This window comes from Gorilla gorilla, chromosome 7 (genome assembly GCF_029281585.2).
Source record: "Gorilla gorilla gorilla isolate KB3781 chromosome 7, NHGRI_mGorGor1-v2.1_pri, whole genome shotgun sequence".
NCBI classification, from domain to species: Eukaryota; Metazoa; Chordata; class Mammalia; order Primates; family Hominidae; genus Gorilla; species Gorilla gorilla.
In genome coordinates this window covers 129,576,374-129,590,164 of record NC_073231.2, presented here as the reverse complement: position 1 = coordinate 129,590,164, position 13,791 = coordinate 129,576,374, and the positions used below count along the sequence as shown (strand labels likewise).

Here is a 13,791-nt window from a genome sequence, read left to right as displayed (position 1 = left end):
CCTTTGGTGATAAGAGAGCTCTTGCTCTGCGTTCACACATGATCTGGTTGTTGAGAAATGTGTGGCACCTCTGCACTTCCTCTCTTGCTCCTGCTCTTGCCATGAGACATACTGGTTCTCCATCACTTTCCTCCATAATTGTAAGCTCCCTGAGGCCCTCCAGAAAGGAAGCAGCATGCTTCCTATACAGCCTGCAGAACCATATGCCAAAATAAAACCACTTTTCCTTATAAATTACCCAGCCTCTGGTTCTTTCTTTATAGCCATGAAAGAACAGCCTAACACACCCTTCCTTCCTTAATGTATATCAAAATCAATTCCAGATGAATCAAAGATATAAGCCTTTAAAAATTAAGCCATTAAAAGAACTTGGAGGAACACTTATGCAAGAAGATTTAAGCATCTTAATGCAGAAATGGTTTTTCTAAGCAAGTCAAAGAATAAAAGACTGATATATTTGAATACATCAGAGCTAATACTTTCTTCACATATATACCCTCAAAACAAACAAAGACAAAAGATAACAAACTGGGGAAAAATAATTGTTACACTTCACAAAGGCCTAGATTTTATTACAAATAAAGTGTTTTACAAACAAATAATGAAAATACTAATAACTCAAAAGAAAAATAAAGACCACAAACAAGCAAACCACAGAAAAAAAATACACGAATGGCTTTAAAGAAATGGGGTATACAATTTCCAGGATATCAAATGAAAGAAATGTAAATTTAATAAAACACCGTGTTTTTATCTTTGAAGGTGGCAGAAATGACAAAGTTTGACAATATTTAGTGTTAGCCAATATGTAGGGAAAATCACACTGGTATATTCATATAGTGGGAGTGAAATTTTCATTTTTTTAAAGTAAGCCTCGTGGATCAGCTGGTCTTTAAGAGTGGTCCAGCATTTTATGTCAGTGTGGAGGACAACTTGGCAACAGCTATCAGAATTTTCAGTGCACATAGTCTTTAGCCAGCAATTCTATTCTAAGATTTTATTCTACAGATAAGAAAGCACAACAAAGATGTGTATGAGATATTCATGCAAAAGACCAAAAACAATCTAAATGACCTTCAATGGTGGACTGATGAAATACAGTTTGGTTCATATCCATAACAGTTGACTACATAGCCACTGAAAAAAAATGTGCCAGTGTCATATATCTCTTTAGTATATGAAATATACAACCCATGAGACCACTATATTAAGTGAAATAAGCAAGGCACAAAAAGACAAATATCACATGTTCTCCCTTATAACAAATATCACATGTTCTCCCTTATATGTGGGAGCTAAAAAATTGATCACATGAAGGTAGAGAGTGGATAGATGGAGAAAAGAGACTGGAAAGAGTGAGTTGTGGGGGAAGAGGAAAAGTTGGTTAAAGGGTACAAACGCACACTAAGATGGAAGGAATAAATTCAATGTTGGATAATAGAGTACGGTGGCTGTACTCAACAGAAATCTATTGTACTCAGGCAAACACTCTCAATACCCTGACTTGATCACTACTCATTATATGCATGTAACAAAATGTCTTATGTACCACATAAGTTTGTACAAATAAAAAAAGAAACATGTTGTAATAACCTCAGAAAAAAAAGGAAAGACAAGAAATATGCAAGGCATGGAACAGAATACATTGTACAAACACATTTGGTGAGGAAGAAAAGACAAGTTGGATCAAGATAAACAGAGAGGTAGGTAACTAGACAGACAGACAGATGGACATAGCTGAATATGCGTGGACCACTTCAGGAAGGACTCACAGAAAACCTCTGGGGGAAGGAAAAAGGAAGTCAGTAGGCCGACTTTTCACGGGACCTTTATGTATTATTAGAAACAAATTTACCATCTGCACATATTATTTTTAAATTCAAAATGCAGTAAAATTTTTAAAATGATCTAGTGTAATGCAATGTAGCCTTCAAAAAATTCTCTGTAATAATAATAATAACAATGTTAGCAAAAAATAGTAAGATTTTTCTATTTGGTTAATGCTTTCATTATTAAAAGGCATAGTATTTTAAATGAACACCAGAATATGAAAGAATAACTCAACAATTCAGAAGTGAGGCAGGTTTAGTCTTTTAGGTGGGAAGAAGCTATTCAACTTTAAAAGCCTAAACTTTATTTATTAAGAAGTATATTATTTTAAAAACGTGGGTACCAAGGAAACCTGGGCAGTCTAAGTTTATCTGTAGCTAGAGCCACTCCCTACCCATCCCCAACAATGTATTCAAATTCAGTGCCAAAAGTTACTTATTAAACACAAGAGATATTATGTCCGGGGGAAAACTGTTGTAAACTTTGCCTGTAGGAGGACTGATCTCTTAATGAAATACAGAAAAACCATCTCAGAAAAAGGAAAATGGGCAATCGTCATGTAAGTACTCATTGCCTTTGGGAATTGGTTTTAATTTTGGTTAGCATGTGGAAGAATTTAAACTATAAAATCATGACTGATACTTGTATACTTTATCACTATGGTTACCCTTTAATATTGGTTTTAGCAACAGCATACCATGCTTTTAAAATGCATTGAGGCCGGGTGCGGTGGCTCACGCCTGTACTCCCAGCACTTTGCAAGGCCAGAGTGGGCGGATTACTTGAGGTCAGGAGTTTGAGGTCAGCCTGGCCAACATGGTGAAACACTGTCTCTACTAAAAAAATTTTTAAAAAAAAGTTAGCTAGGTGTGGTGGCACATGCCTGTAGTCCCAGCTACTCAGGAGGCTGAGGCAGGAGAATCATTTGAACCTGGGAGGCGGAGGTTGCAATAAGCCGAGATTGCACCACTGCACTCCAGCCTGGACTACAAGAGTGAAACTCCATCTCAAAAAAAAAAAAAAAAAGCACTGGGGATATATTATTCCCTCATTGGCCAAAAATCTCTTAAGAGGGGCTAAAGAGAAAGAAGTATGTAAAATAAGGCAGTAAATAGTGCCTTGCAGAGAGCAAATGGTTAATATGTATCTGTAGAATGTATAACTAAGGCTGTTAGTTTGTAGCAAATTTGTATAAAACTTCATAAACTAAGCCCATTCAGAGTTATGTGGGAAAGATAGGTTCATGTTGCAAATATTAATAGACCAAGGTAAATACTCATGTAAGTCCACACAACTTGGATTGCAAGGTGAAAATATTCCATTATTATTTCTAAACATCCAGATATTTGCAAATATCCATGGAATGGACTTAATATTTTACATTTCTTTTGAAATGTTTAGGCTCCTGAATAGTGTGTCTATAAATAGTTAATGACTAAAAACTGACTAAAACACTACCTTTTGGAACCAACTACACACAGGACAGATCAGAGTTGAATCTTGAATATTTTTTACACTGAAGTATATCTAAAGTTATTCCAATACAAATCTTAATAAGGTTTTGTGTACCTGCTGTAAATTTCCACAGCAAGAATGATGTATTTCATGCACACTATGAGCAGAGAATAAAACTCCAAAACTTTCTGTAAACTGTTACTTTGTCTATAAGGTTTTTCCTTCGCTATATATTCAAGCTGCACTCAGATGTTTACAAACTTACAAATATATTCTTAGGAAAGGCGTTGTTTTTCAAATCATCTACAAATAGCATTTTCATACCAGCAGAGATTAGGAGCCATCCCTTCAGTGTATCTTTCAGAGAAACTGAAGCCTATTTTTCAGTTTTCTATCAGCCTATATTTCTGATAGATGCAGAGGACCCCAGGAATAATCAATGGACCCTGCATTCACAGCTTAGGAGGATAATTTTGTCTTTTGAAAGTCAATCTAGGGGGCAGCTGGCCTTTAGGAGTGGACCAGCATTTTTATGTATTTTTTTTTAATCCTCAGAGCCAGTCGTACACCCTCTCAGAAGGTAGTCAACAGTTGCCTAAAGGGGACTCCCAACCCTCGACAGTCGTGCAGCCTCTCAGCCACCCATCACGGAATGGAGAGCCAGAGGCCCCACAGCCTGTAAGCACTTTATTTTCCCCCCAAATCATAGGTATGACCCCTGCTCTGTCATGGGGCCAATATGAGCCCCCAGTGATCTGTCATGTTGGACCCTCCACCAGCCACCAGCCATCATCAGGTGTGACTTCCAAGCAGGGAAATCTTTCCCTGCAAAAAGTTTGTTACTGTATTTATAGGTAATGTAAAAATGAACTCTTCTAGGGGCTTAGTTTCTGTTCCTAACAGTGTCTCATTAATAACTCCTTGAAATCAAGCACATGAGGCTACACCAGGACCACTATGACATTTCAGAAAATAGTAAAGGAATTCAACATGTGCACAAAGAATGAATACATGTAAAAAAGTAAATACAAAATCTTTTTAAAGAACAAAAAACTATCCCAGTAATGGCTTAATTTATTTGCATTAGAAAGTTACTTGAATATGTACAAACAAAACTAGAATGCTGGTGGTTTTGAAACAGCTACACAACCAAAACAAATATATAAATTAAATGATAATGTTATAATTCAATGCTGTTTAAATGTATGTCATCAACATAGTGTAATAGACAATGTTATTTTGTTGCGATTCAATGGCTGTGCTCAACATGAAATGGTCCCAATGGCTATAATGCTGGGCTTTTTTTTTTTTTTGAGTTTTACTTGGTTTTTGTTTTGTTTTGGTTTGTTTTCTGAATCTCAGCAAATCTAAAATATGATGCGGTATGTGACTTCTGAGTTCTTTTATTGTATTTCTGTATTGAACCTACTGAGACACTTTTGTTTGTAAGCCTCCTTGTAATGCCGTGGGACCTTCTCTCGGCTCACACACATGGTGTTTCTATTAAATCTCCCTCTCTTCACTCTTCTTTCATCATTAGCCTGCAATAATTGAAGTATGGCTGTTTGGCATACAAACAATCGTAAATACAAACACAAATGCAGACATTTAAATCATGAGCCAGGACTTGATCATCTTGATGATCTAGGATGCTTTATATTAATTTTTAAGTTATTATCAGCATGAAATACAAAAGACTCCTAGAAAAGTTTTTATTCCCCCGAGAATATGTCCACAGACCAGGGCCCATAGATAATTGACAACTATTATTGCAGAGCCAGTAGAATATTGGCCAGGAAATTGCATTTTTCAAGGTACTATCATCTGAAATCCTAACCAATCCTGAAACGAAAATTACTTTTGTGCTATCCTCAATTCTTTTGCCACTATTAATGATTTTTTTGAACCAAAGACCTAGTGTTTGTAACTAACCTATGTGGAGCAGCAGTAACCAAGATACTGGGTCATTATCATTTGCCAAATCACACAATGTTCAAAGAATTTCCTTATCCTGGAGGCCATGTCCTTGTGTCCAGTGAGCTTTGCAGATAGAGTGTACACAGAGAGAAAGATCAGATCAGTGGAAAAATCTGCTTAGGTTTAGCTAGATGACTCTTCTATTGTCTGGGTTTTCACAAGAATCACTATCTAGGGACAAATACATAAGTGAGATCAATATTAAGATTACTTTACCATGGGAGTGTGGCTATAGGATATGCACAGAATGACAGAGGGAGGGAGACCTAGTAGAGCCATTGATAAATGTGGAAATAATCACAAACTCAAATGGACTCATGATTTCTGGGAAATTACTTGCAAGGCTAATGAACAGGCAATAGAAAGGACTACAGCCCTGCTACTCAAAGTATGGTCCCTGGATTTGTAGCAGCATCCACATTGCGTGGGCACTTGTTAGAAATGCAGATGCTCAGCCCACTCAGATCTATTGAATCATAGTCTGCATTTTAACAGACTCTTCAAGTGATTTTCAGGCACATTAAAATCTTAGAAGCACTGGACTATGGAACGCGTTGTCAAACTTGCCTGCATTGAGATCACCTGAGGAGTTCTAAAAGCCACCGATGCCTGGGTCCCAGCCCTAGAGTCTGAATTAATTGGTCTGGTGGTTGTCCTGCGTATCAGGGTTTGTAAGTGCTTCCCAGGTGGCTCTAATGTGCAGCAGAGTTTTAGAAACACTGAAGTGTAGAATATGGCTAACCTTACAAGAAGAGCTCTGCACACTGGGGACAAAGGCAGATGGTCATTGCACGTGCTCCTAACTGAAAACCGATTTGTAAATGTTAGAACATCTGTTCAGTGGTCTGCCACGTTGTTTGTGAACATGCCAAGTTTATGACTTGCTTGTGCCAATATTTAGCCAACATAAATATTGTCTCCAGTGGAGAACAGTTTGGGACTTGTGGCAGGTGAACACCAGGCAAGCTCAGATAAAGGTGGACCAAGAACGTCCGAAAGCTGCGTGACAAGTGGGGAAATAGATCCAGATTCCTGAGAAAAGAAGAGAGGCTCTGGAGGCAGGTGAAATATGGCTGAGAATTTGAAATTAAAATAAGTATGGTCTTAACCAAGGGTGTGCATTAAACTGTGATCCCAAATCCAGAAGACCCACGATCAAGCCCTAGCAGAAACCAGTCTAGATCATTTCAAAAGACTTAAATAAATAAATAAGATCCTTATTTATTTATTTATTTAAGATCATCTTAAATAAATAAGATCAGGAAATATTACTTTTTTTTGAGACAGGGTCTTGCTCTGTTGCCCAGGCTGGAGTGCAGTGGCACAATTATGGCTCACTGCAGCCTCAACCTCCCTGGTTCAAGCAATCCTTGTACCTCAGACCTCCAAGTAGGTGGGACTACAGGCATGTGCCATCATGCCCAGCTAATTTTTTTAAAGACAGGTCATCCTATGTTGCCCAGGCTGGTCCCAAACTCCTGGGCTCAAGCGATCCTCCCACCTCAGCCTCCCAAAGTTCTGGGATTACAGGTGTGAGCCACTGCACTTGACCTCAGGAAATCTATTATCCCAGAAAGTTAGTCCTTCAGAATGCCACTGCAAAAGTGTAGGAGGAAGTGAAAAGGGCCTTTGATGTCAAAGCATGACATGCACCAATGCATACCTTCTTCATTTAAAGACAAGTCTCTGAAGGGTAGCTACATTTTAGGTACAATTATGCAATCTTGGCCTTTTGGATGTTTTGTCTATGGTGGATACAAAAAAAAAAGCAAACCAGCCATTATAAGGAGGTGGTAAGAAGTCGGCAGAGGACAGATACACTGATAGAAGGAAGAACATGTTAAATGAAACCTCAACACAAGAATTCTAGAGCCCCGGGAGTCTGGGGCCACTTGGTGCAGGGGAGAGAATGCTGCATGTCCCAGCAGTGTAAGCCCACCTCCCAGTGCTACAGCCACAGCAACAGGAACCAAAACTAAAACTCCCAGTGGTGATGGTTGTAACTGGAAGTTTAAACGAGACCTTCTGAAATGTTAATGATAATAACTGACATTTATAAAGTGCTTACTAGACTGTGAGCTGTTTTGAGGGTGTGAACAGTGACCCTGGAAGTTTGAGTCCTTCACGCCACCAAGCACTTCACATGTGTTACGTCATTTGGTCTTCACAACAATCCTATCAGGGAGATACTATTATTAGTCCCCTTTTAAATATGGGGAAAGTAAGGCAAAGAGAGTTTAGGTAAATTGTTCCTAGTTGGACAGCTAGTAAGAGGTCAAGCACAGATTTGGACTTAGGCACAAATTTTTAACACTATGCCTTGGGTTCAATAAAGCTTCTTTTTACACCAAATAGAAGATTAACCTATTGGGATTTCTGAAACTGTTGAACTGAATCATCACCTCGTCATCTCTTTAGCCACTTCCCTGAGCTTTCTCCATCCCCTGCCCCCCAAGCTGGATTGGATGCTCTTCCTTAAGGCTTCCATAGTTCTCTCTGCATAACTATTACTCCACTCTCATGTGGTTTTAGAACCATCTGGGTTTTTTGTTTTTGTTTTGTGTTTTGAGACAGGATCTCGCTTTGTTGCAAAGGCTGGAGTGCAGTGTCACAATCACTGCTCACTGCAGCCTCAGCCTCTCGGGGTTCTCCTACCTCAGCACCCCATAGCCCCAAGTAGCTGGGACCACAGGCGAGCATGACAACGCCCAGCTACTTTTTAATTTTTTGTAGAGATGGGGGGTCTTCCTATGTTGCTCAGGCTGGTCTAGAACTCCGGGGCTCAAGAATCCTCCAACCTCAGCCTCCCAAAGTGCTGGGATTACAGGTGCGAGCCACTGCGCCCAACAGAACCACCTGTTTTGTATACCTGCCTCACACTGGACTGATGGTTTCCTGAAGGTAGAATTGTATTTTGTTCACCTATATATCCCTGTCACTAACACAATGCCTGCAGCATGGTAGATGCTTAATAAAATTTGGATAAATTCATCAATGCATTCATTACATTTTCTAAATAAATCTTAAACAAATCAGTGTTTTGCCCAGTTGGAGTTCAAATTCTTATATCTATTTACATTCCCAGACCAATTCATGTGCAAGGCCCTGCCATCTGTATATTTTTAAACTCCCCAAATGATTCTAATGTATCCAAAGTTGAGAGCCATGAGTCTAACGTCAGGTATTCTAGCGCAGTAGTTTTCAAATGAGGTCTCCCAGGCCTGCATCATTGGTATAATCCAGGATCTTGTTAGGAATGCAAATTCTGGAGCCCCACCCCAGATCTACAGAATCAAAAACTCTGGAGATGGGATCCAGCAATCTGCATCTGAACAAGCCTTCCACGTGAAACTGATATGTGCTCAAGTTTGAGAATGACAGTTGAAGCATAAGCCTTTCCCATGCCCAGGCTGGGGCTGTGCCTCAGCATTGACTATGGGGAACTCCCACCATTCAACCTACAGAGATGCCCAGATGATGGCATTGAAACCTGGGTTAGCACCACACCTTCCTCCCCAGGCTTCTCACCCTGAATGCAGCCTGTAGAACTCCCCCATTCTGCTCCTTTCCCCACCCCACTCAGGCTTCCCTCTCTCCCTGCTGCCATGTAAGATGTGACTTTGCTCCTCCTTCACCTTCTGCCATAACTGTGAAGCCTCCCCAACCATGTGGAACTGTGAGTCCATGAAACTTCTTTCCTTTATAAATTACCCAGTCTGGGGTATGTCTTTATTAGCAGCTTGAAAATGAGCTAATACAGACAGCAATAATTGGATTTAGGAAATACTCTAAATCCAGGATGATTTCATTTTGAGATCCTTAACTAATTACATCTACAAAGACTCTCTTTCCAAATAAGGTGAATTCTGCAGCTGTGAGTAGACATGAGTTGGGTGAGGGGGTGGGGGTGATACTGTTCAACCTACGACACTAAGGAAATTATATTTTATTTCCTTAGGCTAGCAGTGATTTTAAACTTCAGCACATTAGAGTTCCTTGGAAGGCTTTCTTAAATGGAGAGTTGGGTCCAATCCCCAGAATGTTGATTCAGTAAATCTAAGATGGAGCCCGAGAGTCTGCATTTCTGAGTTCCCTGGTGATGTCGGTACTGCTGGTCTAGGAACTACACTTTGAGAACTGCTGCCTTAGGCATAGGGAAGCCCAAGTCAGAATCAGACAAGGGAGTAACCACTTGAGTGCTGCTTTTAGCTAGACCATGCTGGAAGCTAGTGGAGAAGGGCTTGGAGAGAAACATGACCAGAGGCAAGTCAAGCACTTGGGAAGCAGTGGCCCTGGAGAGAAATGAAGACCCTCTGCCACCCTCCGCCCTCATCGGCTAAAATAGCAACAATGGAATTGGGGAGAAGGTAGATCTGAGTCAAACGAACATAACTTGCTAAGTGGATGTGGGAGGTGAGGGAAAGGAAGATGACAGAGTGACTCCAGGTGTCTTGTCTAGTTTGTGTGCACAGGTGGATGGTGGCACATCCCAGGGATGTAAGGCAGTGACAGATTGAATTTGGTTTGGGGATCTATAGAGTTTGAGATATCTTTGCGAAGTATGAGTTCACAGTTGTTTCTGTTTGTTTGTTGGACAATTAGTATGTGTTTGATCGAAAGTAGCACACCACAGGACTCACTTTGGCTTAAATAACAAAGACATTTAATTGTCAATTCTAACAGGAGCTCTGAATTAAGCTGATTCCAGTGTTGGTTCAGCAGTTCAGTACATCATTAGGGACCCAAGCTATGTCTGCCTTTCTGTCAGACATACTCTGGATGTATTAGCAATGTCTCCCCGCCTAGGTGCAAGATAACTGTCATGTGTTCAAGTTAATGATCTCTCAAGATAGTCACAAGCAAGAAGGAAGCAGATAGAGGGAAAAAATACCTTCTTCCTTATGTACAACTCCCCTATCAGGGAGGAAAATCTTTCTGCAAAGCTCCAAGCAGCAGACATCCCTTTCTATCTCACTGGCCAGAACTGGTCAAAAGCCCAACCCAAGACTGGCAAAGAGGAAGAGGAGAGCCTTGAATCATAATTCATCCCTGAGGCTGAACAAATCATCTTCTCAGTTCTCTCTCTCTTCTTTCTATGTGTTGGCCTCTTTCTCTCCTACTGAAAATAAGCTTTTTGTTTTCCTGGTATGGGAAGCAAAAGGGGCTGGTGAGAGGGAGGCATGGCCATAGATAGTTCAGGCACCAAGAGAACTCCATGGCCTCACATAGCTCCAGATTAGCAGCCTCAAGGAAAATCTCTTCTTTCTTTAAGTATCTATAAGATGTCAGGGAAGAATTCCAGTTGGCTTGGGTCATGGACCTACCCTGTGAATAATCATAGTAAGTAAGGTTGGCCTTATCTTTATCATCACCGCTTTCTTATAACTATTATATTTATTAATATACTACTGCTATTACTACTACCACTACTGATACTAATACTACTAGATGGACTGAAATAGAAAGAGGATGCAAACTTGAAAATCAGATAGAAAGGGAGAAAATAATTCTCTTTCCAAATAATGGGGACTTGGATGGTTGTAGTAGGAATGAAAAGGAAGATAAAATGTTAAAGATAATTTTAAAGAAATAATAGACTAAAAATTAATTAATTAACTAAAAGAATTAATATTTTTGGATCCAATGCATAAACTCTTCTACCAAGGGAAAGAATAACATTCATTGTTTTGATACTGATTGAGACAGAAATTTGCTCAAAGCAAATTTAGCTATTTTACCTTGTTTCCTTTTCAGCAAATCAGAACTTGTCCACATACTGTTGACTGCATCCTGCTACACAGCACATTTGATGCCATGAAGGCCCCGCTCAGCCCCCAATATTCTCACTTTTCAATTCCATCTGCCCACTTATCATTGACTCTTGAGGATTCCAGAGTACACTTGCTACCTTTTTTCCTGCAAGTAATGAATCCCATGTTCATACTCTCATTGAATTGGCAAAAGACGACCTTTGGCAATATAAGAAGGAAATGGATCATTCTTTTCTAATGAGAAACGTGCTTCATTTTTCATAACTCCTGAAAGCATGGTTCTTTTCACGGTTGAGAAATAGCCATCATCTCCCCACAACCACTTTATCCTCCAAGTTCTCTTTTGTTGATGCAATACAGTGGTAATTGGATATCTGGAAGTTTAGCACTCTTCAGAGGTCTCCAACTCCCCAAACAATCTGTGGACAACCTCAAAGCAGACAGTCATTTTCCCCAGGACACAAAATCTTGTTTCCAGATAATGAATGTTATTCTGCCTCTACTAGAAACTCCAAGTTCTCCAGCCCAACACAGCACTCAAGGGCCCCTAAGAATGAGTCAACAGAGAGATGTCACTTGGGCACGTCGCCCTGCCGGTGTAGGCTGGGATGTTCACAACAATCTTGATGCAGACAAAGAAGCAGGAGGTGACAACAGGTTTCTCACTTTGAACTGATCTCAGCTCACACCTTCCTCCTAGTTACCTTATCTCAGCACTCATCTTTCAGATTTGTCATCTGGGTTTCTTTGCAAAAAAATTAAAGAAAGTAAGACATCATGGTCCATTTCTATTCCTCCCTTTTAAGTTACCACAGCAATTTGCCCTTGGTGACTGGAGGCCTTGCTTTAGTCAGTACCTGTGTGCCGTTTACCACCAGAGGCTTGGCCTTCTCCACACTTATTAAAGAGACCCGTTGACAGAATTGTTACAACCATTCAGCCAGGGTTGTGGACCCTTGGCACATTAGTCCTTGGCACTGCTGACATTTGGGCCCAGGTAATTATTTGTGTGTGTGTGGGCGGGGGGAGGGGGGCTGTCTGTTCTGTGCATTACTGCAGGATGTTTAGCAGAATCCTGGCCTCTATCACTAGATATTCCAGTAATACTCCCCTACTCGTGCCAACTGAAAATGTCTCCAGACATTGCCAATTGCCTCCTGGGAGACAAAAATCGCTCCTGGTTTATTGAGAACCACCGCTTAAATGGGAAAACAAGGCTCCAGGGCAGATGTCCTCAGAATGTCTTTATGTCACTGGATCTCCACCAGAAATCACCATTCCTGCCCTTCTGGCCCAGGCACGTCCCTACACTGATTTCTTCTCTTATAACAGAGAAAAGTCAGCTTCTCTTGAAGATTGACCCTTATCCTCCTGTTGATGACAGCAGCAGCCAAGAGGCAGCAGTTTTTCTCAAAACTGTTAGCCCATGAGTAACAACTTCTTCTTTTTAAAAAATTCTTCATTTCTGTAGGTTTTGGGGGAACAGGTGGTATTTGGTTACATGAGTAAGTTCTTCAGTGGCCATTTGTGAGATTTTGGTGCACCCATCACCCGAGCAGTATACCCTGAACCCTATTTGTAGTTTTTTATTCCTTACCCTCTCCCACCCTTTCCCCCAAGTCCCAAAAATCCATTGTATCATTCTTATGCCTTTCCGTCCTCATAGCTTAGCTCCCACTTATGAGTGAGAACATATGATGTTTGGTTTTCTGTTCCTGAGTTACTTCACTTAGAATAGTATTCTCCGATCCCATCCAGGTTGCTGCAAATGCCATTAATTCATTCCTTTTTATGGATGAGTAGTAGTCTATTGTATATATATATACCACAGCTTCTTTATCCACTCATTGATTGATGGGCATTTGGGTTGGTTCCACACTTTTACAATCGCGAATTGTGCTGCTATTAATATGCATGTGCAAGTATCTTTTTCATATAATGACTCCTTTTCCTCTAGGTAGATACCCAGTAGTGAGATTGCTGGATCAAATAGTAGTTCTTATACCAGAGTGAGAAGGGTTTCACTGCAGAAACCCTCAGTAAAAAGGCTGCTGGGCTGCTGGGCTGCTGGATTTCCTGCCTAGATGAGCAGTGCTCCCCTGGAAAGACACAGGCTGGAACCTTCAGGAGCTGATTGGCTCACCTCTCCTCTGTTTGGGTGTAGCCCCCAAAAGGGCTACCCCACTTGGACTCCCTATACCACAGTTCAGTGCATGGCAGGATGACCACATTGTTTACACTCCTGAGGATACCATCAGTACCTTCAGGTACAATGGTGCCCACCAGTTTAAGGCACAACATATTGAAGGGCCTTCAAGTCAGGTCTCCTAACTCCTACCCAGCCCTGCAGTCACCTTTGATAAGTAAATATCACATCAACACGTGTAACCCAGACAGCATAGCCTAAGGAAGCTTGTCTTTCTGGAAAATGACCTAACTATACCAATCTTCATTAAAAGGTGCTGAAATGCCAACATGGAAGCAATCCCAAATGTAATAGAAAGGTCATGTTTTAATCTAAAGAACTGAACTCATTTTTCAGAACATACAGTCAACATATGCAAGCAAATCATGTTGAGCTGTGATCCAAATGGATGTTTTTCTAGTTTTAGTTTTAGTTGTTAAATGATACAAATATTTCTGCCCCTTTAGAGTGATAGCCAAACACTTAGTCATCATGTAAGTCACTGTAATACTGCATCTTGGAAAGGAGGTATCAACAGCAATGAACAACTCTGTAACATTCTAGCACCCTACT

General features: G+C 40.4%; 1 protein-coding gene across 1 annotated transcript in view; it reads left to right on the top strand.

Annotated features, from left to right (window-relative positions):
• The first annotated feature begins 2,295 nt into the window (after window positions 1-2,295).
• Window positions 2,296-13,791, top strand: part of ANXA13 (annexin A13) — a 56,649-nt gene continuing 45,153 nt past the window's right edge. The window contains 2 exon segments of the mRNA XM_055348720.2: window positions 2,296-2,389; window positions 3,841-3,963. Coding sequence (XP_055204695.2) covers window positions 2,375-2,389; window positions 3,841-3,963 — 138 coding nt within the window. The 5' untranslated portion in view covers window positions 2,296-2,374.